The 26,398-nt window shown below is 42.8% G+C and overlaps 1 protein-coding gene across 3 annotated transcripts; it reads left to right on the top strand.

Moving 5' to 3' along the window:
- Positions 1–8,803: 8,803 nt before the first annotated feature.
- Positions 8,804–23,456, top strand: LOC309708417 (voltage-dependent calcium channel gamma-4 subunit-like). 3 transcript variants are annotated; one of them, XM_082536445.1, is made up of 5 exons: positions 8,807–8,832; positions 8,958–9,410; positions 16,923–17,006; positions 21,022–21,162; positions 21,435–23,456. In XM_082536445.1, exons 2-5 carry the CDS (start codon positions 9,188–9,190, stop codon positions 21,989–21,991), a joined length of 1,005 nt encoding a protein of 334 aa, XP_082392571.1. In that variant the 5' UTR covers positions 8,807–8,832; positions 8,958–9,187; the 3' UTR covers positions 21,992–23,456. The 3 variants fall into 3 exon arrangements, with proteins under 3 accessions (XP_082392573.1, XP_082392571.1, XP_082392572.1); XM_082536446.1 differs by having other exon boundaries at positions 8,832–8,875; XM_082536447.1 differs by lacking the exon at positions 16,923–17,006 and having other exon boundaries at positions 8,804–9,410.
- The last annotated feature ends 2,942 nt before the right edge of the window (positions 23,457–26,398 follow it).

Below are 26,398 nucleotides of genomic sequence, written 5' to 3'. Positions count from 1 at the left end.
GATTTTGATCTATTTATTTTAAACTGCTGGAAACAAAAACAAGATATATGAAATGCAACTAAGGTCGCCAGTCAGTATCAATCAGTGGATGTTGTGGTTCATGGTCGCAGATGTGTCTCACTGTTGCGCTTTAGGCGGTCTAGCCGCACAGAAGTGTGCAAAACAGACTGCTAATAGGAGAGGTAAACCCTTCTGGGTGTTCTTTTTAACAAGCAAAACAAAAATACAACAAAAATAAAGTCTGACTCATCACTTATTAATTAAATGTGTCATGAATCGCTGTGCGGCAGGCAGGAGTTGGACCCAAAATGCAGGACTCAGACTCGGGGAGGTGAACTCAAAACTCAGCTTTATTTGCTGGTAGAACAAACATACAAAACTAGACTAAACTGGGAAACCATAAACTAAGAACTCACAGGGAGATCCACACACAGCATGAGGGACGACGTGACACTGACTCAGAGAAACACAGGGTTTAAATACACTGGGAAGTAACGAGGGGAATGAGACACAGAAGGAGGGCACAGCTGGGAGAAATCAGGACTGACGAGACAAGCAAAGCAGGACGCATTCACATGAGACACGGACCATCAAAGTAAAACAGGAAAACAGAAAACAAAAGAAGAGCACAGCAAACACCGGAGCCCAAGAAAACAACCCAAACACAGAGCAGTTCAGGGGGCCGGCCGTGCGCAAGGCAACGGCGGCGACGTGGAAACAGTTCAGGGGGCCGGCCGTGCGCAAGGCAACGGCGGCGACGTGGAAACAGTTCAGGGGGCCGGCCGTGCGCAAGGCAACGGCGGCGACGTGGAAACAGTTCAGGGGGCCGGCCGTGCGCAAGGCAACGGCGGCGGTGAAGGAGACGACGGAGCAGTTCAGGAGGCCGACCGCGCGGAAGGCAGCGGCGGCGGCGACGACGGAGCAGTTCAGGGGGCCGACCGCGCGGAAGGCAGCGGCGGCCCCCCAGTCTCAGGCGTGCTGGCCATGGCCTGGTGGGCACAGGACCAGACGAGGCAGGACCAGACGGTGGCGACGCGGGGGCCGGACCAGACGAGGACGAAGACTCGGAGGCCGGACCAGACGAGGACGAAGACTCGGAGGCCGGACCAGACGAGGACGAAGACTCGGAGGCCGGCCCAGGCGTAGCAGAAGCACAGGCAGAGGCCGGCCCAGGCGTAGCAGAAGCACAGGCAGAGGCCGGCCCAGGCGTAGCAGAAGCACAGGCAGAGGCCGGCCCAGGCGTAGCAGAAGCACAGGCAGAGGCCGGCCCAGGCGTAGCAGAAGCACAGGCAGAGGCCGGCCCAGGCGTAGCAGAAGCACAGGCAGATGCAGCCGGACCAGGCGACGACGAGGCGGTCGCAGGTGGCGGCTGGACAGGCTCCTCGGGCCCTCCAGCTGATGCGGCGTGAGGCTGAACGGGCCCCTTGGACCCTCCAGCGGAGACGGGCGGCTGAACGGGCCCCTCGGACCCTCCAGCTGACGAGACGGGCGGCTGAACGGGCCCCTCGGACCCTCCAGCTGACGAGACGGGCGGCTGAACGGGCCCCTCGGACCCTCCAGCTGACGAGACGGGCGGCTGAACGGGCCCCTCGGGCCCTTCAGCGGAGACGAGGAGGTGCTGGCCGGGCTCACTGGAACCCCCAGCGGACGAGGTAGATGGCGGCGTGGGAGCCGCGGAGTCCTGGATGAGCTCATCCGAGCTTCCAGCAGGAGCTGATGTAGAGCCAGAGAGGTTTGGGACCCCTGGCTGAATGTTAAGCCGAACAGAAGACCGTATTGCTATCGGGGACTGGGCCAATGGTTCAGGTGCGAGCTGAGCTACTGGAGATGCGGATGAGAGTGGGAGCTGAGCTACTGATGGTGGTGAAGTAGATAACTGCACGGGAGACTGAACTGAGGGCGTCTGCACTGGCACAGGGGACTGAACTGATGTCTGTTGTAACGGAGGTGGTGAGAGTGGAGTAGGCAGTGGAGTTGATGACTTCACAGGAGAATGAACCAGAGGTGAGTGCACAGGAGACTGAGCTAGAGGTGGTAGTGATAGTTGAGGGGAAAGTGGAGCTGGTGATTGAGTGGATGACTGTGCTAAGGGATGCTGCACTGGGGACACTGGAGACTGCGCTGGGGACACTGGAGACTGCACTAGAGACTGCAGTGACGGTTGTAGTGGAGGTGTAACGGGTGGAGGAGTGGCTGAAGTGGCTGCGGGTTGGGCAGCTAGTGGCTCAGCTACAGAGTGTATTAACGACAGGGCTATGGGTTGAATGTCTGACTGAGTAGCAGCCTGAATGGCTGGGTGTAGTGATGGTGGTGGTGGAGGCGGCGACTGGGCTTTAGGCCGGGCGGCTAACTGAGCTGAGGGCTGGGGAACACACAGTTCATTTTTAACCGAACCCTCAGGACCCTTCATTTCAGTTTGTAGCTCACAACCATCTGAGTCTAAAACAGTCTTTGGATCCTTGGAGTTATTGAGCACAGAGACACCAATCTTCCTAGTTTCATGGATAGGCTCGAAAGGAACAGGAGTGACACAGTTTGAATGGCTCAATGGGCCAGAATAATTGTCCTTAAAATAAGCAGTTCTTTCATTTCCGGTGCCGCTTACACAACAAGCCGGCCCGGAATTAACAGTTTTTATTTCTGCAGGAGCCAAAAGAGTAGCTCCACCACTCACCCTAGCCGACTGTACAGGAAGAAATCCAGGCCCTCGTTGGGGCTGTGAATGCTGGCGGGGTGTCTGCCGCTTCCCTGTTGAAGAGGGAGAAGGGCTGGCTGAAGGTGATGTGGGAAAACTCGGCTGCAGTTGCTCCTGCTGCGGTGTGGAAATGTTGGGTGCACTGGGGGGAACAATGATAATCCCCAGCATTTTATAAAATGCCTGTGCTGGCGTGAGCTGGTTGCTCGCAGGCTCATAGTATTCCTCGCGGTGCCGCCTCGGGTGCTTTCCTCGGGTCCGGGTCGCAGGCGTCAACAGTGGAGAGGAAACAGAAAAGTGAGTAGACGGGTTAGTGGCAAACGAAGACGACCGGCTACACGGAGGACCCCCAAGAACCAACCGGGTCCCATCAAAAGCCAAGCGGCGCCTCCTCATTGAGTCCGCTGGATCCTTTTTGTGGTCGCGTCGTACTGTCATGAATCGCTGTGCGGCAGGCAGGAGTTGGACCCAAAATGCAGGACTCACAGACTCGGGGAGGTGAACTCAAAACACAGCTTTATTTGCTGGTAGAACAAACATACAAAACTAGACTAAACTGGGAAACCATAAACTAAGAACTCACAGGGAGATCCACACACAGCATGAGGGACGACGTGACACTGACTCAGAGAAACACAGGGTTTAAATACACTGGGAAGTAACGAGGGGAATGAGACACAGAAGGAGGGCACAGCTGGGAGAAATCAGGACTGACGAGACAAGCAAAGCAGGACGCATTCACATGAGACACGGACCATCAAAGTAAAACAGGAAGTATCACACAGAGACGCGAACTTGACACAGTGGAGACAGCAACTAAGAAATACAGAGACATAAACCATAAGGCAGAGGTCTAAGAGCGGCTGTAGCTCAGGTGGCAGAGCAGGTCAGCCACTAATCAGAAGGTCGGTGGTTCGATCCCAGGCTGCACCCTGGCTGCATGCCAAATATCCTTGGGCAAGATACTAACCCCATGTTTGCCTACTGGTGGTGGTCAGAGGGCCCGGTGGCGCCTGTGTCCGGCAGCCTCGCCTCTGTCAGTGCGCCCCAGGGCAGCTGTGGCTACAATGTAGCTTGCTATCACCAGTGTGTGAATGTGTGTGTGAATGGGTGGATGACTGAATGTAGTGTAAAGCGCTTTGGGGTCCTATGGACTAGAAAAGCGCTATACAAATGCAGGCCATTTACCATTTACCAAAATACACAGGGAAATACTCAGCTGGGAACACAAGAGACTAGACTAGAGAGAGTAACAAAAAACCAACCATGAGAACATAATGCACAATGCAGAGTGACAGAAAACAAGAAACTCAAACATGCAAAGACACACAATTACACAGAACAGAGGGGACACAGAGAGACATGAAGGGCAAGGGATCAAAACTAGAAGCCATAGAATAAATCACACACAAGTACAATAATACAAAAATCACAAAGAACTAAAAACGCTGGGTCAGGAGACCCAGGACCGTGACAAAATGACTCCTTTTAGTTGCTTGTTTTAATACCAAATAACTGTCAAATCAATTAAAGACAAAGCAACTGTTTTTGAAGATGCAACAGCTTTGGCTTCCTGAAATATTCAGAGAGAATGTCACGCCTTTAATCGCAAGTGTCGAAGCCAGATTCAAAGTCTTATTGGAGTCAAGGGAACTGAAAATTAGTCTTTGAAGATCAGACCTCCAGTATGCACCCTCTTCAAAATCCCTAGACCACCCACTGCTTACAGTCTCCAGCCTAAAACATGTAGAGGTTTGAAAAGTCAGCAAGCACAGCGAACACATGTGCACACTGAGGGCCCTTAAAGCTTGGTGCATTGGTGCTGATACAGCAGTTTGCTGAGTGGCTAGCAAAAACAGAGAATGGGGAAAACAATGTCCTTTTATAGCTTGTTTCATATGATGTGACAGTTGAATTCATATCCATCTATTATATGAAAAAGTGATATGTGATTCTAAAAAAATTGCTTTAATTAGATCTGGGTCTTATTTTCATCCTAACATATATTATAATAATAATGTCCAACTGTCCAATTCAGAGGATGAGATTGGGTGGAGCTGTGGTTGGAGTACGAAGTAAGAACAGTACGACTTGGACAAGCTCACAGTCAGCACAGGACTTGATTTTTGCCATAACTGGCTTTATTGTAGCAGGCCTTACATACATAGCAAATGTGTCTAAAACCATTAGGATACAACTTAAGGTGAAATAATCTGTTTTCCTCTTAAGCAAGAGGTAAAAATAGGCAAAAGAGGAAAGATTCCTGGTGTAAAGTACAGCTTGTCACGGCGCAGCCAGCCTCTGGCAGCCTGACGGATAAGTCTGTGTTTGCTTTCTTTTAGCCCAATCTCATATGCTCTTTATCTCTCTCTTCTGCTTCAGGCGCTGTCTGCACACACACAGCTCCTCGTGTGACTGCAGCAGGTGGACTGCATGTGTTTGCTTTGCTTAATGCTAACCATGAACCAATAGACACAGAGCACATTGGTCAGTATCTTTTAACCCTTTTTTGGTGCAGGCTATTTCAGAATAACAGATACTCACGTCCTTTATTTAAGTCACTGGAAATTATAATGTACAGAGATTCTTATATTTAAGACTGTTGGTGTCCTTTGGCAGTTTTTGAGAACTATCAACAACCTGTTATATTTATTGCTGCCTTTTTGAGATTAACCTTAACATAATGTAGCTATTTATTCAGCACACTTCTCCACTGGTTTAAAGTAGTTATAGCCTACAATAAATGGGCTTCACAAAATAATAGGAAAAAATGGATTTCATTTTGATAACATGTTAACTTTCCAATAGAAGAGAATATATACGACCAAATTTGAGTAGAGGTCATCCCTGTGCTGTGCTGATTGCTACAGTCTCAGTCTGAGATATAAAACAACTCACTTTATAACATGCAGGCTGCTCTGTTTGGTCTCAGAAGCCTAAGAAAATGTTTCTTTGAATTTAAGCTGATCTTTTACCACATTTCACAGCTGGTGCATTTCTTCTTTGCATATATAATTTTTTTTCTTGCCTCTGACCTTTTTCCTATCTTACCCAGGCCAACTTTCTCTCATGTGCTTCTAAACATTAAAAAAATAAACAAATCAGAAGGCTTCTGCCTTCGCACTACAGTTTAGCAGAAATCAGTCTAAGATCATTTCTAAGATAATAACAATTTACCTCCTTGATTAGCCTCCACATTCTCTAATTCTGTCCATCAGGCAGCTTCACTGGATCCTCTAATGAAAAGGCCAGCTACTCAACACTACTTGAAAAACAGTCCAATAAAAGCAGTTAAAACACCATACTTCAAAACCTAAATATAGAAGATAATCTCAGAAAGGTCAAAGATAGGTCATAGATGGCAAAGGCCACAATCTGGATGGAAAAATATGAAAAGAAAAAAAGAAAATGAAGGAGGCTGGAAAATGAAAAATCAGTAAAGTGAATAAAATGAAGAGCTGTCCCAGCATCCTCTCAAATAGAGAAAGGAACAAACTGTCAAAATGGAGAGAGGGAAAAGCTCGAGACGTGTTTAATAAAATGGTTAAATTCATTGTCGCTTGCCTTCATCCACTCTTTACTTTGGCCAGGCTGGGCTGAAAAGCTCAAATGTCAGTTGTACTCAGACATCTCTTGTCAGGATGCAAAAATAGCCCGAGGACAATGCGCTTGGAATCCAAACCACAACAAGCATATGCAGGGAAGACTCACACACACCTCCTACAGTACAGTGAGATAGTCTGGCTGGGAAACCAGTCTGCCCCCCCCTCCCCGTGTCAAAGTGAAGAAGGTTGCGTCACTGAAAAAGATCTCCACTGGAAACTGCCGAGGGTTTGATAATAAACACTCCTAGTAACAGGAAATTTGAGTTGTTTAGTCGTGACAAAGATTTATGTCTTACTTTTTTATTTTTATGATCTGGGTAATCTTGCAAGCACTCTACTCCAACTTGTACAAGACCTCTAATATAAATTTGACTCATTACACGACTATTTTAAGAGACATGCAGTATTTTACCAGCCTCGTCTCAGCTTACGGTTAATTGGACCAATTTCTCTGACTTGCTTTGAAAGCGACAGCAGACAAGGAAGCATTTGAAACAGTCCAAAATAGATGAAAGGATAGATAGTTGATGATTTTCTATTACATGACGGTACAGAAGATTTCAGAGTCTAGGTTTTCTGTTTAATGATGCAATGTGAAGCATCACATCTCATCTTCTGAACACTCACCTACTGTGATCGTCTCGTGTTCACCTTTCAGTTCAGTTTCATTTATATAGTTCCAAATCACAACATAAGCTACTTTACACAGTGAGGTCAAGAGCTTGCAATATTATACAATATTACATTCATAATTTTGCATTCTGCTGTTATTTACATAGCATCCTGTGTTTTTGGAAACAAGGCTGTGGGGAGATAGCCAGTCACTGAGCATGCACTTAGGAACTTGGTAAGGGAAAAACTCCCCTTTAACAGGAAAAAGCCTCAGGCAGAACCAGGCTCAGGGAGGAAGACCATCTGCCCTGACCGGTGAAAGTGACGGTAGATTGGAGAGAAAAAAATGTGCATTCAAAACCAACTGAAAAAAAATCCACTAATCAGTTTGCTTAGCCCAGAAATGTGCAAGTCATGAGCCAGAGATACTTGCCAAAGGTACATCCAAAGTGAAGACACAATAGTATCTTGCAATAGTGGCATAAATGAATTGAAGGTTAAGGAGATGTAAGTATTTCAGAGGTGCTTTGTACATCTCAGGACCTTCCATCTTGGACGTAAGGTCATGGTAACCCAAGTCCACATAAACTTCATTAAAAAGAAACATTTTAAGGATAAAGCCCGACTGAGTAAAGACCAGTGGATGCACTCCAGTCCTATCAGCCATCTGAGGGAGAGCTTAGCCTGTGCTGTGGCATAAGATGCCAAAATGTGGAACAAATACTTCCAACTTGCTTCCCAGTAAATGTATTTATGCAAAATTGTCCTCACATTCTCCGTGTGCTCATTTTTTTTGTCCACCCTCTTTGTTCTCATTTTGCTCCATCTTTCATTCCTGTTTTCATGCTTTTATCTTTTGCTCTCTAATCCTCGTTTTTCTGTCCTACTTCATATTTCCAGGCTTTCCTATACACACACACACACACACACACACACACACACACACACACACACACACACACACAATTTTTTTAACTCACTCTCTCACTCTGCAGGGACCAGGAAGTGAGTCAGAGTCCGGGATCTTAGAGCTGAATCTATACTAAAGGATGGACCCCTCTCTCTTGTTTAGTGTGAAAAAGACCACGGCAGGGGGGCATGGATCACGCTGGCCTTTATTTTAATACATTTGCAAAAAAATCAAATTAAATAAATATTTAATTTATTTAAATACATGAATACACGTTTATGTTTTGATGAAAATGTGCATCACACTGTATCGCATTATGTGTGATGGGAGGGGTCCGGTGGCATTTTTCAAGATAAAATACGAGAGAGAAAAAAGTCTAAAACTGGCAGAATTCTCTGATAATTTTATAGGATTTTTATCAGTTAGCAGAAACGATACGTGGATTTTTCGTTGTGAAAAGATCTGCTCTTGCTTTTCTACTCTTACGAGCTCAGCGATGTTGCACGCTGACTGCTCCGACTTCAAAGTTGTTTTGATGGATGTTTTCAGAAATATTTCATCACTGGTGATCCTTTCAACTCTAAAGTTCCTGCACAGTCACAAAGCAAATCTCTCTCATCTCCCTCTCTCTCCTAGCAGTGGTGGCGTGTTTTTTAAAGACTTTTCCTTGATTTTAAATATGCATTTAAACACTTGAAGCCCAGTTTTCAGTGCGTGTTTTCAGTGCGTGTGTACGAGTGTTCGTTATTACCGTGTTCGTTTCTGTACACTTGTTGATCATTTCTTCATTTTATGTGCACTCGGTAAAAGCTAGAACCGTTTTCCACCCGCACATGACGACCGCCAGTAGAGTGACGTTTTCTTCATTTAACAGCTGTTACCATCACCGTTTCCAATTGGCTAGATCCGTTATAGGTGTGGTCTGGAAGAGCGATGCTGCGTCCATTGTTAAACCGACCAGTTTTATTTTGAACACTGAGCTGTAAAGAAGCTTGAGCCGTGTGTGATCCGTATGTATGCTGCGGTTATAAACGTCATTTACAAAATGTTGTGGTAAAAAAGAAGTGCACTTGTTCGAGGAATTTTTCTCTTCTTCTTTTTTGTGTGTTTTGAGTTAAATTTCCACCTGTTGCAGGATTGAAGACACCACCAGCTCACTGTAAGGAATTAAACGAAAGCTGTGGTCGATCAATCTCTGCAACTTGGTTTGAAGTCCGATTGAAGTTTGGGAGAAAGTGGAGCATTAATTAAGCAAAACGAGGATCGACACGCAAGTCCTTTCCCCCCAAGCCATGATCACTGGTACCGTGCGCTCCTCACGGTGTGCGTAAGCTGCTGTGGAGAATCTTCACATTATGAGACGCCATGGCATGGTGTGACCGAGGGGTTCAGACTTTGCTGGCTATTGTGGGGGCCTTCGTCGCCTTTAGCCTCATGACCATCGCCATCGGCACCGACTACTGGCTTTATTCCCGAGCCTATATTTGCAATGCAACTAATGCCACAACCGACGAAACCCAGATGCAAACCAAGAAAGTCAAAGGGGACCTGACGCACTCCGGGCTGTGGAGGATTTGCTGCATCGAAGGTAAACAAAGTCTGGTACCTTATGCAGTGACTGTGTAAGTTTCCAAACTTTTTTTTGTTTTATTTCGACTGCTTATGAACGATTTTCTCACTGTTGCGCCACCTGATTTCTTCCGAATGTTTGCTTTAACGTGGGGGAGGTGACGGTGTGCACAGAGATTAATTAAATAGTCAACGAGTCTGAACACCTGACCAGACCAGAAACGTTGCTAATTTCTAAAAAAGTTCGCATTTGTTTGGAACCTGCGACAGTTTGTGTGATATTATAACAAACCATTTAACACAATTTCCTTAGGGATTAATAAAGTATGCTGATTCTGAACTTTATTATCAGAGTCAATTCTCCCTTTTTTGATGGAATGACATGAAACATAATTTAATAATTTACACAAGTATTATATTTTCTACGAGAATCTGAGTGAAAGAGCTTCGTGTTGCGCACCAAGGAGGAGTTGTGTGTGCGTAACGAATCTTTTACATCTTTTCCCCCCCTTTAAGGTAAATTATACATTCACTGAAAAGGGAAAGAGCGGAGAGATGATGGATTGAACACGAATACGATTTAATGCTGTGAGTTTGCTTCTATGGCAGAGCATGGAAGAATGATCCCAGTTTTCGCATTCAGAGGGGGCGCAGCGCTTTCCGGTGTATTAGACTTTGTTTTAATCTGTTCCGAGGAGCGTCTGACTTGTTGTTTCAGGGAATTTTGTTGTTTCCCTCAGCTGTTCTGCATCTCGCTCCTGATCGCCTTTCCATGTTGTGAGAAAAGGTCGTTAATGTTTAGGCACACCTATCCACCGTCCATCGGACCGCTTCCTTGAAAAGACTTAAAATAAACGCAAACAATCACCTGATCCGCGGAAGTAGTCACCAATGACGTCTTCGATTGTGGCGCTGTCCATTACCATTGGTTCTGAAATTCTCAGTCTTAATGATTTTTTTTTTCTTTTACCTGAAGAACAATTAAATTCTTCACAACAATAGAAGAATGCTCCGTCAAACAAAGCGCCTTTTTTCGTCAATGACGAAGTACCTTACTGCGTTTCATAATTCACATGTATTTACAAAGCTGCAAAGCAGGCTACCACCAGTAACTTGGAGAACAACTTGGGGTACAGTGCCTTTTCCAAAGAGTTGGGGTGAGGGATCTAAGAGACAAGGCATTTTCCCAGAACCCAGGCGTCTGTCTTGTGTGGAGATGAATACAGCCATTATTGAACTCACACTCCAAGCACCAACCATTACCATTACTACTTTTACTGGAATTTCATGTTTTGTTTTGTTTTTTAAAGCCTGGCTATTTATGGATTTCTTGTAATCCTGTTACTCAAAAGACATGTTCCCTCTCTCAATCTTCCTAAGAGATTCAAGCAGACGTGCACGCTGTTCTAAACATCTTCCCTCTGCACCATCTTCTCATTTCCTGCTTAAAATATTAGAAGGGTGTTACAACCTGCATGGACCTGGAACTGAAAGTAACACAACTTATCTTGCTCTTTTCCTTGTTCTCTCTCATGCATAGAGAACATCAGCACTTTTGCTGCAATACTGTGTAAGTCTATCTAGTGGCACACCTCTATATCTGCATACAAACCCAGGCTAAGTCAACATGTCCAGTCAGTTGGGATACAGCCTCTTGAAAACGGTAGTACTAAATGCATTCCTGAAACGTTAAAAAAAAAAAGTCTCTCAGTTTCTACAACTTAGTGTATAATTCGAAGGAATCTATCCTGTTTTATTAAGTAAATTCAACAGCATAGATGCTGGGTGAGCCTCAGGAGATGTTGGCTAATGTTGCAAAGAGTAGCAAACAGACATCTATGAGTGCCTTGTGTTGTAGAACAAGCTGATGGTTAGATGAAGGTGAGCACTGGTGGATAATGAACTCTAATGGAATACAAGTGGAGTCATGCTGAAATAAGTAAAAAACTCACACTTAGGGACTCACCGCTAGATTCAAGCAAACACTTGGTCTGACTTTAAATTTTCAGTTCATGCAGGTCATGAAAGGTTAGTTAACTGTTATGTGGCTTTGTATGTGGTGATGAGGGTTAGGGTTGTTTTTCGTGTGTGTGTGTGTGTGTGTGTGTGTGTGTGTGTGTGTGTGCGCGTGTGTGTGTGTGTGTGCGCGTGTGCGTGTGTGTTGGCTGATGAATGCATTAGTAAGATGTCAAAGGCGTCCTCTGAGAAGAGCTAGAAATGTGATTCTGGGTTGCTGGGGGGAGGTTGCTATGGTGAAGCTATGCTGAGCAATAAAAGATGGGCCCCGCTCTCTCAGACACAGGGGCTCTTGGGAGATACCTCCCCCAGTGAGCTTTCTTTTCTTTTCTTTTCTTTTCTTTTCTTTTCTCCTGACATTCCCTTGATCATTTTGTTACTGCTGCTGCATGAAATATTGATATGGTTATTTTACTTTCACAAATGTTTGATTTATATGCATACAATCAACTATACCATAGCAGTGAATGTACCGTTCTGAACTTGTTAAAAGATTTAAAGTTATATCACTTCTTAATTTTTTTTTTAAGTTGACAAGAAGAGTGCTTCCACCTATGAATAGCCAAAAACGTACTTTAGAAAGAATGCACTAAAATAACAACATGAACCAAATACAGCAAAACTGAATCCACCTGTGACTGCTGACAAGTTAAATTCTGTAATCACTGGGGGGGAAAAGAGTACACTTGTGATTTACTATTAACCTGTGAAAGTGTATGAACATATTTAAAATGGACAAAGAATGGACCAGAGAAAGGAAAAATTCAGACTGAGACGGAAGGAAAGGACAGCGCAAGATCTTTAACCAGCTAATAATTTGTTGATTCACAGTGTCAGGAGTAATCGGGACCCACGTAAAAATACCAAAAATCACACCCACAGCAGCTGTCCTCCTAAAATGACATCAAAGACACTGTGATACTTGCACAGTCTCGCTGTGAAAGACAAATGGGCAAATGTGTTATGGTCAAGAAAAAAAAACTTATTTGGTGCTAAAGAACATAGAAAGAAGCTGCTGGGAGCTCTTTGAAACCAAGATAAATTTACTCTGTTGAGATGAGGTCGAGCATATTTGGAGTAAGTCTAACCTAACTGCCACAGTGAATGTATTGTCCCCACAGTGAACATACAGAGGGGGGAGCTCAGGTTGGATATTGGTAAGATTTTACTGAAGGAAATGTCATTATTGATTGTGTCTGTAGGTCCATTTCCCTTATTGATTCCAGATCAATGTTCTGTCTGGGGGGAAAAAGTTAGCGTACACATTTTTGTCAGCTTTAATGCAAGTGTTTTATATCTGAGCCTCAACAGTTTAAAAAACAGGCAGAAATGTATGCTATCGATTTGGAACTCACAACTCTCTTAAAAACATGCCAGGATTGATCACAGGATGGATCAAAGCTATGAATAAGCTTGGATGCATAACGTGCAGAGAGTGGACACCTTGGAATTAGCTCTAAACTGCACCTGCTTCTTGATTTTTGATTTTATTCATGACACCATGACTGTCTGTGGATAGACCAAAATATCAGGTGAAAAGATGACTTTCATTCTCCCAGATGTTTGGCTGAGGAACAATATTATAAAATATGAATATTACACAAAGCACACTAAAAAAACCATTTCTAATGAAGTTAAAACTATGGCCTGAGAAACACAGCCCCTGTAGCTGAACAAAACAATTCCCAAACTGGCTGAACATTTAATAATAATGTATACTTAATTAATCCCCGTGGGGAAATTCCTCTCTGCATTTAACCCATTCACTCTGTGAAGCAGTGGGCAGCCATTGGGCGCCCGGGGAGCAGTGTGTAGGGACGGCACCTTGCTCAGGGGTACCTCAGGGTAGTCGTTCAGTGGATTCAAACCCCCGACCTTCCGATCATGGGGGCCACCACCCTACCTACTGAGCTATCCCTGCCCCATTTCTCCAAAAATGTGTGTTACACAGATATTCCTAGGGTATTTAAAAGTAGAATGGGAGGCAGAGCCTTTGGTTGAGACCTTTTTCTGTGGAACCAGCTCCCAGCTTGGATTCGGGAGACACACATCTCAACTTTTAAGAATAGGCTTAAAACTTTCCTTTTTGATAAAGCATATAGTTAGGGTTGGATTAGGTGACCCGGAATCCTCTGTGTGTCTAGGCTTTTTTTCCCCTGTCTCCCTCCCCTCACCCCTGACTGGTCGTGGCAAATGACCACCCCTCTCTAAGCCTGGTTCTGCCAAAGGTTTCTTCTTGCTAAAAATTAGTTTTTCCTTCCCACTGTTGCCAAAGCACTTGCTCAGAGGTGGTCATCTGATTGTTGTAGTCTTGACCTTACAGTGTAAAGTGCCTTGAGGAAACTGTTTTGGGGCTATTTAAGTAAAATAGAATGGGGAAATTCCCCATGCAATGGAGGATAGGGTAGGTCATCAATTCTTAATGATTCCTAATGGATTAAGCAACACAGTGGAGTAGATTATTTCATTTTTATTATAATACATTTTAGCTGTCAGCTGTGTTGTTATTTTTTTACTCGTATGTTCAGTCTAGAAGCCATATAATCATAGTAATGTTATTGATTTTTGAATTTTCTGACACTGATATAACATTCCTGGGCTATACATCCAACTGTAACCCTACATATGTGTACTTTATATATGAAATTTTAATATTCTACACCTGTTGCTCCTTAGACCTTTTGGATTACACACTCAAAAAACTGATCCAGTGTCACTAAAATAGTATGTTTACAAATATAACAAATATACATTAGAGTAACACAGTAATCTTATTTAACAAGTTTTCTTGGTACAAAAAAATTGAAAAGAAAACTGAGTGGATAAAGAGGTTTTAGAAAATGGAAGTGAAGTGGCTTATTCAGACATGATTGTGGCGAGAGAGAAAAAGACAGAATGGGTGTTCAAAGAGACTGAAAGAGTGAATTTAAGAGCGTGGAGCCAACAGACTGAATCTGGGCTGTTAGGGATGTTTCATCACTTTATCACAGCCTGACTTTAATTTTCTTTCCCAGCTGTCTCAGAAATTAACCCTAAGAATCATAAATTTTGCACATCAAAACCGTGCGCTGGTGGCAACACTGACATAAGCTCTAAATGTGAAACGTAGAAGTTTTCTTTGCACTCATAGTGTCACGTTGTCTAAGTGCATGTCCTGCCTCATAAAACATTTCCATCCCAAAAATGTATGAACCATCTGAATGAGCTGTCGATCATAGAAACGTGATCTAGCTTGAGGATGCGTAAAGCCACTTGGGCATAGAAGAAGCAGCCAGTGATTGCAGCTAATCAGCCAGTGTTCGTGCTGATTTTGATTTTTAACCCTCAACTCACTCTTGACCAAACTAATAACAAATGCTCAAACATTAGTGGAAATCCTGTTCCCAGTATTTGCAACAGTGCATTTGAATGCACTGAATAACAGATTGTAGATGCAGAAAACCGGCTTCAAAGCTACCTGGTGGAGATTTCCATACGCTGGTCTATGATATTGTAAGGTTCAGTAACAGTTAATGAGTGCCTGCAAATCAAAGGCACCTCATTCCAGATTCAAGATTCAAGACTCTTCATCGTCATCATGCAAGTGTAATGAAATTAAGACAATACTCCCTCATATGGTACAAGAAAAAAGGCTTAAATAATATCAATACAATACAATATAAAGACAGGATAGGAATACAAAGTACAATATTTAAACACAATTAACTGATTAACTGATGTATTATAGTAAATTATAGTGAGTTTGGCACTTAATAGTGCATTTATTTAGAGGCTATGTGTATGTCTATGTAACGTAACGAAAAGTGCACCTCACATGAGGTATTTTACATATTATAAAATGTACATAATGATTGCACATAAGGTTTGGAGTGTTACAGTTAGAGGTGGATGCAACTTTCTATGATTATTAGTTATTTAGTTGTTAGTGGTGATACAAATACAAAAACAGATGAGGAAATTCATAAGTATTTGAAGAGGTTTAAAGAGTTAAGACTGATTTAAAAAAAACACCTGAAATGCAAAGAGTTGTCAAAGACATTGATGCCTAGCAATGAGGGGGAAAAAAACAGCGATGAAGCTGATGAAAACTAATGAGAAGCTCACAGTGAATTACTTCCTGGTGATTCTGGTCTGTCAGTGGATGTCACTGGGTGTATTCTTGAAAGCTTGTTGTCCCTTTAAGCTGATGTGATCAACAGATCTGACTCCTGAAGCCACGCCGACTTCTTTGCTTACAGTATTTTGACTCGGACTTGGCCAGTGTTCAAGGCAGAAAAGAATTCGTTGCTGAATTCTTAACTACACTCCACGGGCCCAGTGGAAGCCCCTATGCCTACTTCCAGTGACTACAGTGCACATTGAATTGTTGTCAAAAGATGAGACATTCTTGCCTGTAAAACTGGAAAAACATCTCATTAAACAATTCTGCCATGGATGCTGGAATAAGACTGTCATAACAAATTTGCAACTTGAAGGGAAGAAAGACAATCCTCCATCCTTTACAGAGCTCTTGGGGATGACACCATCGCGATCAGATTCATTGGCTATGACAGCAAGCAACTGGCATAGCTGAAGTTTGGAAAAGTCAATAAGATGTGAGTTAACTCACATCTTATTGACTTTGTCGCCCTGCCAGGCAAAGTGAAGGAGAATTGATGTTGAATAGTGACAGACTTTTTGGATTATAAATAGTGATTAGAAACATCTCCCTCTAAAACAGCTGCTCTTCCTTATGGACTGTTTACATGCACCCATGTTCTACAAGGTAGATGTCACTTGATTGCTTATGCCTGAGTTCAAGAATCTACTGCATGTGAACTAGGATAGAATATCAGTACTTCATCTCTTCCCCTTAATTGTAGTGTAATATTGGCATGTTGGACGACTCTTCCACATTTATTCACATTAGCAATTTGAAATCTACAGAATTAAACGGGACAGGGCTGACAATCGACAGGCATGGTTTGATTTCTTGGATTAAGATACTGTGTGTATTTGATTTAAGTTCTAATAAATTCTAATATATAAGTTCAGGCAGGAAATTCAAGAGCCAGACTTTAAATTCAAAGTCTAACCTTTCAATATTCATAATGCTCCAATGTTTTATTCTCTTAAAAGTGGAGGGAAGATTTTCTCAGTGAAGAGCTTGGGTGAATAGAAGGTGCCCGAGGGCTTGGGAACTTCAGAATCTCAGATCCACAGTGGTCTGCCCTCAAATGGTTTTTGACATGGTTATGGGTGAAAACAGGACATGTCTGCTCCCGGTTAGATATACTTTGCCGAGAATAGACTTTAGCTTTCTGCAACATATTTGTCTCAGGTTCATAAAAGTTGCATGCTGATCGAGTGAACGGTCGATGTGTGGCTCCTTTTATCTCTGAGCTTCTCGTGTTAACTTTCAACATGAAGACCCAAATTGCTGTTTTAATTTTTGTAGTTTCGAACCTGCACAGACTCTTTCTGCCACAAGTCACATTCACATTCACACTCAGTGTGTTTTTTGGCTTTTGCACAGGTATCAACAAAGGAAGCTGTTTTCGGATCAATCATTTTCCAGAGGATAACGACTACGATACAGACAGCTCAGAGTACATCTTACGTAAGTCACTGCAACCGCTTCATCTTCAAACACTCCAACACTTAATCCCTCTCTCCCTGCTCTTTCCTTCTTTTTTTTCTTGAATGTGATAGAGTTATTACCAGGCTACTTAATGTGTTATGGCATGTCTATCCCTTTCCCATAAAAAGCCTGATGTCATGACAGCAATTGGAGCAATGGAGATAATGAAGTGTGTTGTGTGCCGAGTAATAAGGCCCGTCCAAAACAAGCCAGACTTTGGCCACATGAGAGCAGATTTCATATTTGGCCTTGGCCTTTTGCTTAATACCCTTGTTAAAAATAAATAAACAAACAGATGCACTGAAAATTACAGAGCATTTAATCATTTTACTGAATATTTATTTATGTTTCAGGTTTCAGATCAGCTCTGTGCCTCAAGGCAACTGTTACCATTTCGTGTGTTGTCCACAATATGAATTTCAATAAGCTCAAGAAAAATTTATTCTGGAATCACTTGGTTAATGTGAATAAGAGCCAGGGTCCTGATAATATTAGTGGCCGCCTAATTAAATCTTGTGCTGATGAACTCAGTCCTATATTTCAGGTTATTTTTAACAAATCCTTGCAAACACAACATGTGCCCTCTCTTTGGAAAGAAGCAGTCGTGGTTCCTGTCCCTAAATCTAGTCGTCCAAAAATTCTAAACGACTTCAGGCCTGTTGCCCTCACTTCAGTTGTCATGAAAGTCTTTGAAAAAATCATCAGAAATGTGATTATGAAAGAGACTGAAGGTCAGCTGGATCCAATGCAGTTTGCATACAGGCCCAACAGAGGAGTGGAGGACGCACTTTTGACTTTACTAAATCTAATTCTTAAACATGTAGAGAGTAAAGGGACTTTTGCAAGACTTCTTTTCATTGATTTTTCTTCGGCTTTTAATACAATACAGCCCCATATTTTAATTAAAAGACTTTTAGAACAGTTTGAAATCAGGAAAAACCTGGTGGGCTGGATTTTAGATTTTCTAACTGACAGGTCACAAAGAGTGAGAATAAATGGGGTTCTGTCTGACCCAGTGTTCTCCTCCACAGGTTCTCCTCAAGGCTGCGTCCTATCGCCCTTATTATTCACTCTCTATACAAACATGTGTCAGGGCAGACATGAAAACAGGGTCATTATTAAATATGCAGATGACTCTGTTATTGTCAGCTTACTGAAAGAGGGTGAAATTAACCACGGTCCAGTCATTGATGACTTTGTTCAGTGGTGTGAGGAGTCTTATCTCCAGCTGAACATATCTAAAACAAAAGACATGGTTGTTGATTTTAGGAAACAACAAAATGGGCACGGAGTCACTTTAATTAAAGGTCAGAAAATAGAGCAAGTACAATCATATAAATATCTTGGGACCATAATCAATGAAAAACTGAACTTTGATCAAAATTGCAAATCAGTTTGTAAAAAGGGTCACCAGCACCTTTATTGCCTTAGGAAACTTGTTCATTTCCACATTGACCAAAAAATTGTAACTTTGTTTTATCGTTCTTTTATTGAGTCTGTTTTATCCTTTTGTTTGGTGGCATGGTTTGGTCAGACCTCTGTCACAGAGAAAAACTCTCTAAATCAGATAGTGAGATGGTCCAGTCGTCTGATAGGTGAGCCACAGTCTTGTTTAGCCTCCCTGTACTCTAAGCAGGTACAGAGGATGGCTTTATCAATCCTTAAAAATGGTTCCCATCCTCTAAGGGGTGAATTTCAGCTTCTTCCCTCAGGACGGAGGTTTCTATTTCCAAGATGCAGGACAAAGCGTTATAAAAATAGCTTTGTCCCCGTTGCTGTCACTGAATTAAATAAGAACTGTTTTTGATTCGAAATATTAAAGTATGTGTCACAGTGAGTTTTATATATTTACTAGGTATGTGTGTTTTTAAAGGGATGTCAAATGCTGTCATTTTTCTGTAAAGCAAATTTACCTTGCCTTTAGGTATAAATAAAGTTACCTTACCTTACTTACCTTACCTTATGGTTTTTTTTTTTAAAGGCAGCTGAATATGCTAGCTGGACTGTGTATCTGTAAAAACCTTTATGCGCTGAACCACTGGACATTATTTCACTTCATTTGTTTCACTCGTGGAAGAGTAATCAGAATCAGAATCAGAATCAGAATACTTTATTGATCCCTGGGGGAAATTATTTTTTGTTACAGTGCTCCATTTTAAACCAACAATGATGCTTGTTTGGCAGGGCGTGTCACCTACTGCCGTTTATTCAGCTTTTAGGCTGCTCACAAATTCCCTCTAGTGGCATTTAAGTGTTGGACATCAATTCAAGTATTAAACAGTTTTTTATTTTAAACATACCCATCACAATTTTTGCCTATATGCTAACTGAAACCATTTAGAAAGAGAAATTACTATATTTCTATATTTTGCGGGAAAAAGATAAATTGTATCGGTTTAAATTCTGATGATAAAACAAGGCGAATAAACGATTCCAGTTATTTTACTAATGTGTGGTGCTGTACTGCAGTAACTGTAAAAAATAAAAACTTACAGTATAGCTGCCTAGCCTGTGGGTTAGACTTGGATTTGTAGTTTTGGACTAGAAAATGTGTTAAAGGCTTGGGCTTGGGTTGGCAAGTGAGACTGCAATCAACCAAAGGATTGCTGAAGCACAGACAATGTTCTGGTGTTAAGCAGTGAGCATTTAAAGGTAACTTCAGCAGCTACAGTCAGTGGGGCTTTGTTCAGACTCTATGCACCTGTAAGTAATCTTGCACTCACTCAAAGCAGAGAGAGAGAGAGAGCCTGCAGACTAAAGAAGACAAGACAAAACAGAGGCCTTGGCAACAACCACTGTTACTGTTAGCAGTTCCGCTAAGTCCTCATGTGGTGCTCACTAAAGCAATAATGAAATGGTGAAATGTAAAAAATTAAAAAATGATTCTAACTGATTAGATGGTGATGGATTAGCTGAACTGTTTTAGTAAGGACCTTGGAAATATGAGTGAATTACTTTTTAGTGGAAAACTAAACTTGTCAGCCACATAAGGTCATTGTCAGTCAATCATTCTTTTCATCACTTTTAGCCTGCACACAGGTTGTATGGACCCTAGAAGATTATTGAACATTTGTTGGAAAGCTGAGTTCATTTTCACTAGCCTTCACCAGTGTTTAATCAAAAATCCCTTTCTCAGTTGGAACCTGTCTGACAAAGTGAGGGACGCTAAAAGTTAAAGAAGGTCAACAAAGGATGAGAAACATAGTGATTGACATATTTTAAACAGGAAGTTGTAGAATAGGAGGCAGAGCCTTCGGGCTGCAGGCCCATGTTCTGCACAACCAGCTTCCTGTTTGGATTTGGAAGACAGACACTCTGTACTTTCAAGATTAGGCTTAAAACTTTCCTTTTTCATGAAGTTTATAGTGAGTGCTGTATAACGTGAGCCTTAGTCATGCTGCTTCTATCTAGGCTGCTGGTGGTTCCCATGATGCACTTTCTTTTCCACTCACCTTTTTACTCCCTGTCTTTATGCACCACTCTGCATTTAATCCCTAGTTATTATTCATCTCTGACTCTCTTCCACAAAGTGTTTTTTTGTCCTGTCTCCCTCCGCCCACCCCTGAATGATCGCGACAAATGGCTGTCCCTCTCTGAGCCTGGTTCTGCCAGAGGTTTCTTCCTGTTAAAAGGGAGTATTTCCTTACCACTGTCGCCAAAGCACTTGCTCAGAGGGGGTCATCTGATTGCTTGGGTTTTCTCTGTTTTCTCTGTATGATAGTTGGGTCTGTAGTATCTGTAGTCTAGGATCAAACACCTGTGAAACTAATGGTATTTCTTTCAGTAGTAGTTGTCCTTTTTTAGTTAGTTCTCTTACCCATTAGACATAATGTCTGTGTGCCAGTATGTAATATAATCTAATATTGGGGGTATATATTTTTCACCTGTGCTCCACTTTACAGTGGTTATCTTCTCTTTTTGAAGTAGTTTACATTATATTCTCAATTGTGCTGACAAGACATTTTCACACTCTCTGTCTCTCTCGTCTAAACAGGTATAGTTCGTGCATCAAGCCTGTTTCCAATTCTCAGCACCATCCTGCTGATGTTGGGTGGCCTGTGTGTTGGAATTGGACGCATCTACAGCAGCAAGAACAACATCCTGCTCAGTGCAGGCATCCTGTTTGTAGCTGCAGGTAGGACGAGTCAGACAGCGTACCACAGATAAAGAATCAAAACCAGGGTGACAACAAATAGATCGTGTGTAGTGCAAGAGAGTGAAAGAAGGAAAAGGTCAGGTTTTATTCTGAGATACAGTGCACTTCAAAAATGCCTTAAGTCATTAGAGTGCACCTTTCTCACACTCACAAAAGGACAATGGCAAAAACACTGATTTTCTTTACATGTAGAGTCTCAGTTTTGACCTTTCCTACAACAGCATTCCTTCTCTCATTTATCCTCTCTTCAGGCCTGAGCAATATCATTGGCATCATCGTCTACATCTCCAGCAATGCCGGCGACCCGAGTGACAAGAAAGACGAGGACAAGAAGAACCAGTACAGCTATGGTTGGTCTTTCTACTTCGGTGCCCTCTCCTTCATTGTAGCAGAGTCAGTGGGCGTTCTTGCAGTCAACATTTATATTGAGAAAAACAAAGAGACGCGCTCCCGATCCAAACGTGACTTCATCAAAAGCACCTCATCCTCTTCGCCGTACTCTCGCATACCAAGTTACCGCTACAGGCGGAGGCGATCGCGTTCCAGTTCCAGGTCAAGTGACCCATCCCGTGAGCCCTCCCCAGTGGGAATGAAGATTGGCGGAGGAATTGGGGGGGGACCAGGGCTGGGGCTGAATTTGCCAGTGGGCGGTATATCCCTTTATTCCCTGAGCAGGGACCCTTTGAAGGGTGGAAGTGGTACTGCAAGGCCCTACAGCCCAGAGCGGGACTCCAGGTTTTTACAAGTCCACAACTGCTTCCAGAGAGATGTCAAGGATGGAGGAAACAGGAGAACCACTCCAGTATGAGGTCAGGAGTGTATCCAACAATAAACTTGATGGTACACATTAGATGTTTACAGTTGATGAGAAAAGGGTATTTTCTCGCCAGGACTGTTTTTGGCAGCGGCAGCAATGAAAGGTCCGAATTTAGAGTTGCTTTTCTTACATCCCTCTGTGATAGAAAAACACCAGTATTTCAATGGGTGAGAGAGAAAAATGACTTTTAATGATTGTGGTTGCCACAATTTTGTAGCAATATTTGAAGAGTTTGGTTTTTGAAAAATATAATGCTTAAAATCTGGAAGGAATATTCTGCTCTTACAGAAAGAAATGTGCCCGTCCTTGTATTCTGTAAAGGTAGTCATTTATTACGTTGCCTTGAACCTTTAGTCTCAGAAAAGGAATTCTTTTGATTAAGATGAAAATAACCTGCCAAACTTGTTTGCAAAAGTGATCTATGTAACCGTTTGTTATCAGAATATAATCGTATTGTATTTGTTTGTACCTTAACACAAATGGTGCTAACTCAATCTGTACATCTTTTATAGTTTTAAGCCTTTCAAAGCCCATTTGAATACTTTTATTGCGTCTTAATAACCTTTACCATGTACATGAGTCATGTCATAAATATGTGTTGCCGTATGTGTGTGTGTGTGTGTTCCTGTCTAGCTATCTTTGTGAGGACTGAAATCTGCATTCTACTATTCTTGTGAGAACCACAGTCACTTGTGAGGACACACAACCCGGTCCACACAAGTTTGAAGGCCTTTTTGAGGCTCAAAATGTTTTAGTGTCAGGGTTACAATTAGGTTATGGTTAGGTTTAGGGTTAGGGTTAGGCATTCATTTTTAATGGTTAGCGTAAGGGGCTGGGGAAAGCATTATGTCAATGAAGGTCCTCACTAAGATCGCTGGACGGGGGTGTGTGTGTGTGTGTGTGTGTGTGTGTGTGTGTGTGTGTGTGTGTGTGTGTGTGTGTGTGTGTGTGTGTGTGTGTGTGTGTGTGTTATGAATCTCAAACACGCCTACCACACCATGGCGTAATTGTGCTATGAATATGGATCTCTGTATATATACTGTATATTAAAAGTGACAAGGCACATATTAATGTCAGTACATCCAGTATGCTGTGTAATGTGTCAGTGTTTATAGGTACAGACTGCCTGTGTAGTTTGTTCTCCATTCGCTCAGGGACGATGTACAGAACAAATGAGTTCCTTTCCTAAGCCAGACAGACTGTTACAGCTGGCGTGTTTAAAGGCATAGGTTATATCATGCTCTTTGTGTTGCTGTTCTCTAACAGGACTCCTGCTTCTGCCTTTACTTTCTTTGTGTTGGGGAAGGTTTTATGGGAGGGCTGTCTGGTACAGAGTTTTGATCACGCTCCAAAAAATACACTTGCAGACACTTGTAATCTCATATTTAAGTATTTCTGTATTATTACTGATCCATATCAAAATCAGCTGTTGGGGAAGTTATGGTTTTCAAAACAAAAAAACAAAAAACAACAATAAAGATTTTTGTGTGAGGATGTAATAATGTGACTTTGTTTTGTATAGTCTAACTGTATAGATTTGGCATTATTATAGCAATGATGACTACAGTTAACCACAGATCCATTCATGCTCTTAAATGTTTTGGATTAAAGTTATTAATTATGCTCAAAGCAATTTCCCAAAAAAGATTTCTCTTCAAACTAATACCACAATAGACGTTGGTGCTATTGAACTAGCTAGCTAGCGTCTCTCAGTGACTTCCTTATATTTACATGCACTGTGTCTGTGGCATGTCTGATTTGGCAGATTTTTATACCTGATGCAACCAATCCCAGTCTCAATCTGGTGATCTTTCATGTGTTAGGTGAGTGTCTAAACCACTAATGGATAGAGTGGATTACTTTATAACCCACCTGGACCCTAGAGTTAGGGCGTTCTTTGAACCTCTTTCATTGATATCTGTTCCTTCAAAAGCAGCTACAACAATTGTTGTCTGCTAGATTTCACTAGAGTCATTAAAATGTCTGTTTCCACCCAGTTTTTGCTTCTTTTTGGGGTGAAATCCTTTTTTTTATTAGCCATTTAATTACTACTACTACTACTACTAATAATAATAATGGATTGGATTTATATAGCGCTTTTCAAGGCACCCAAAGTGCTTTACAATGCCACTATTCATTCACTCTCGCATTCACACACTGGTGGAGGCAAGCTACGGTTGTAGCCACAGCTACCCTGGGGCAGACTGACAGAAGCGAGGCTGCCATATTGCTGCCATATAATAAGCAAGTATATGCACATCTGCATTAAACTGGACATGAATACAGCTTGCTAAACAAGCTTGCTAGCATTAGATGGTAACATTAGCTAACACAAATATATGGAGAGTTTTTAACACTGCAATCTCCCATTTAAATTGTGACTTCCTTATGGGATAATTTGACTACTATATATGAGCACATTTTGTATGTGTGTGTGTGTCAACGGGATATAATTAACTTAGTAAGCATGGCCACCCCCATGCAAATTTGTCAAGCTCATCCACCAGCGAGACAAATTCTAAAACTCAACTTTCAGCTGTCTTCACATTTGGTTTAATGCAAAATATGAGCTGAGACTCAGTCTGAAGAGACAGCATGCTGTCATTTTTCATAGCCTTTGCTTTTCCTCGTAGAAGTAGGTAATGACGCAGGGCTGATAGGCCTGTTATGTTCTACTATGAAGCTGCATGAAAGACAGGCGGCCAACCACAGGGTGTTAAAGGAAATCGGCATCAGCCAACTTAATGCTTGACTGAACTAACAGGCTCATAAATGCTCATCCAGACTTTGAAAAGCTTGTCCCCCTGTCTCCAAACAAGAGCTGGAGTAAAGTGGGTGTTTTGTATGTGTGTGTGTGCGGGAAGGGCTAGTATAAGTTCAAATTACTCATTCTTGGTATAGTACATCATGCTTGTCAGGCTTCCGTGTCATGGTTTGCTTCCCTGTTGGGTATTTTTAGCAGAAGCTGGAATCGGTTTAATTTGGTTGTTGGTTTTCGGAAATCGGTGTCACAGTGGTTGCACTGTGTGTTTAAGGCTACCGATCCATGAGAGGAGAGCCTGTATAGTCGCTGTAAAGTCCCTGCTCTCCCCGCTATCGTTGTCATTCAAGTCACTGAAGTGGACAAGGGTATGCCTTGAATTACAATAGACTTATTTTCCATCCTGCTTGTGTGTGATGTATCTTTATTATGCTGAACTGCTCTGATGACCCGGTTTCCATCCCAGCCCTGAATTTGAGCAATTCATCTTTCACCCCTCTCTCCAGCCATCACCCAAGCTGTTAAGCCCTATGAATGCCATGAGCCCCCACTGATATTTTCATCCATAAAAAAGCTATGCCCCCCTCTCTCTACCCCCACCCCTTCCTGTTGGGCGCCATCAAATTCTTCTCCAGTAATTGAGAGGAAAATGGCAGGGTCACCTCTCCATGCAGTCGCAGGACTAGCCAACATGCTTGTTAGCAGTAGTATCTTGCTGTTCAGGAAGGATAGAATAAGATTTCAGGATTTAAAGTCTGGTCCTGTCTTTGGACAGCAGGGGACAACAGCTCATACTTTATCTATCTTTGTATGAAAAAACACGCACACAAATGCCATAGCAAAGGTTTTACAACAGCAACACTTTATTTTACCAGGTAAACAAGTGTGTGAGCTATAATTGTCCTAATTCCAAATCTAAACTGGATATATAAAGTTAATCAACCGACAATATTTATTGCTTTGACTTAAGGGACTGCACAAAGAAAAATCATTTTTGTGCGCTGTAACATGGTACTGCTACAAGGTCAGCCTCATACACCATGTTGTTGGCTTGAAGATATAAATATCATCTCCTGGGTCTAGGTACGGTTTGCCCCTCTGGGGGCAGGTGTACCTGGACCTGGGATATAGAGTATGTTTGGTGAGTGTGAATGTGTGTACAGTGTCTATTTGTGTCTGTCTCCACGTCGGGTGAGTGCCGAGTATTTGTTTGTGTATATGGGGGTGGGAATGCACGTTTGTGTCTGCGTGCGCCTGTTCGTCTGTGTCTATATGTCAGGTTCGGTCTTAGACTCCACCTCTCTGGGAACATCTCAGGCTCTCCGAGGTATGAAGGCCTACCTCCCCTCACCACACTCCCTGCCGGTGGCTGATGCCCTCAGACGTTGGTGTGTTGGTGGTTCCTGGGAGTCTGGGGATGGGCACTCATGTATGTACCAACTCAATCCTGGTGGCCGATTGGCGGGGCCTGGCGCCTGTGGCCCGGCTGGGCCCCTTCCGGGGGGTGGGGTGCCCTCAGGCCTCTTGCCTCTGGGCCTGAGGCTCGGTCCTCTCTGACACAGCTGGCTGCCGGCAGAGCCCGCGGGCACGTCACTGCAACCCCCTCTGGCCTCTGCTCCGTGGCTGCTGGGTGACCT

The sequence above is a fragment of the Aulonocara stuartgranti genome, assembly GCF_965226115.1.
Source record: "Aulonocara stuartgranti genome assembly, chromosome: 6".
Lineage (NCBI taxonomy): Eukaryota > Metazoa > Chordata > Actinopteri > Cichliformes > Cichlidae > Aulonocara > Aulonocara stuartgranti.
Note: the sequence above shows the minus strand (reverse complement) of the source record. Positions and strands in the feature narration are given on the sequence as shown.

Coding starts and splice junctions, on each gene's coding strand:
- LOC309708417 (XM_082536445.1), top strand. CDS start 9,188: ATGGCATGGTGTGACCGAGGGGTTCAGACTTTGCTGGCTATTGTGGGG. Junction 9,411..16,922: donor GAGGATTTGCTGCATCGAAG/GTAAACAAAGTC, acceptor GCTTTTGCACAG/GTATCAACAAAGGAAGCTGT. Junction 21,163..21,434: donor CATCCTGTTTGTAGCTGCAG/GTAGGACGAGTC, acceptor TCCTCTCTTCAG/GCCTGAGCAATATCATTGGC.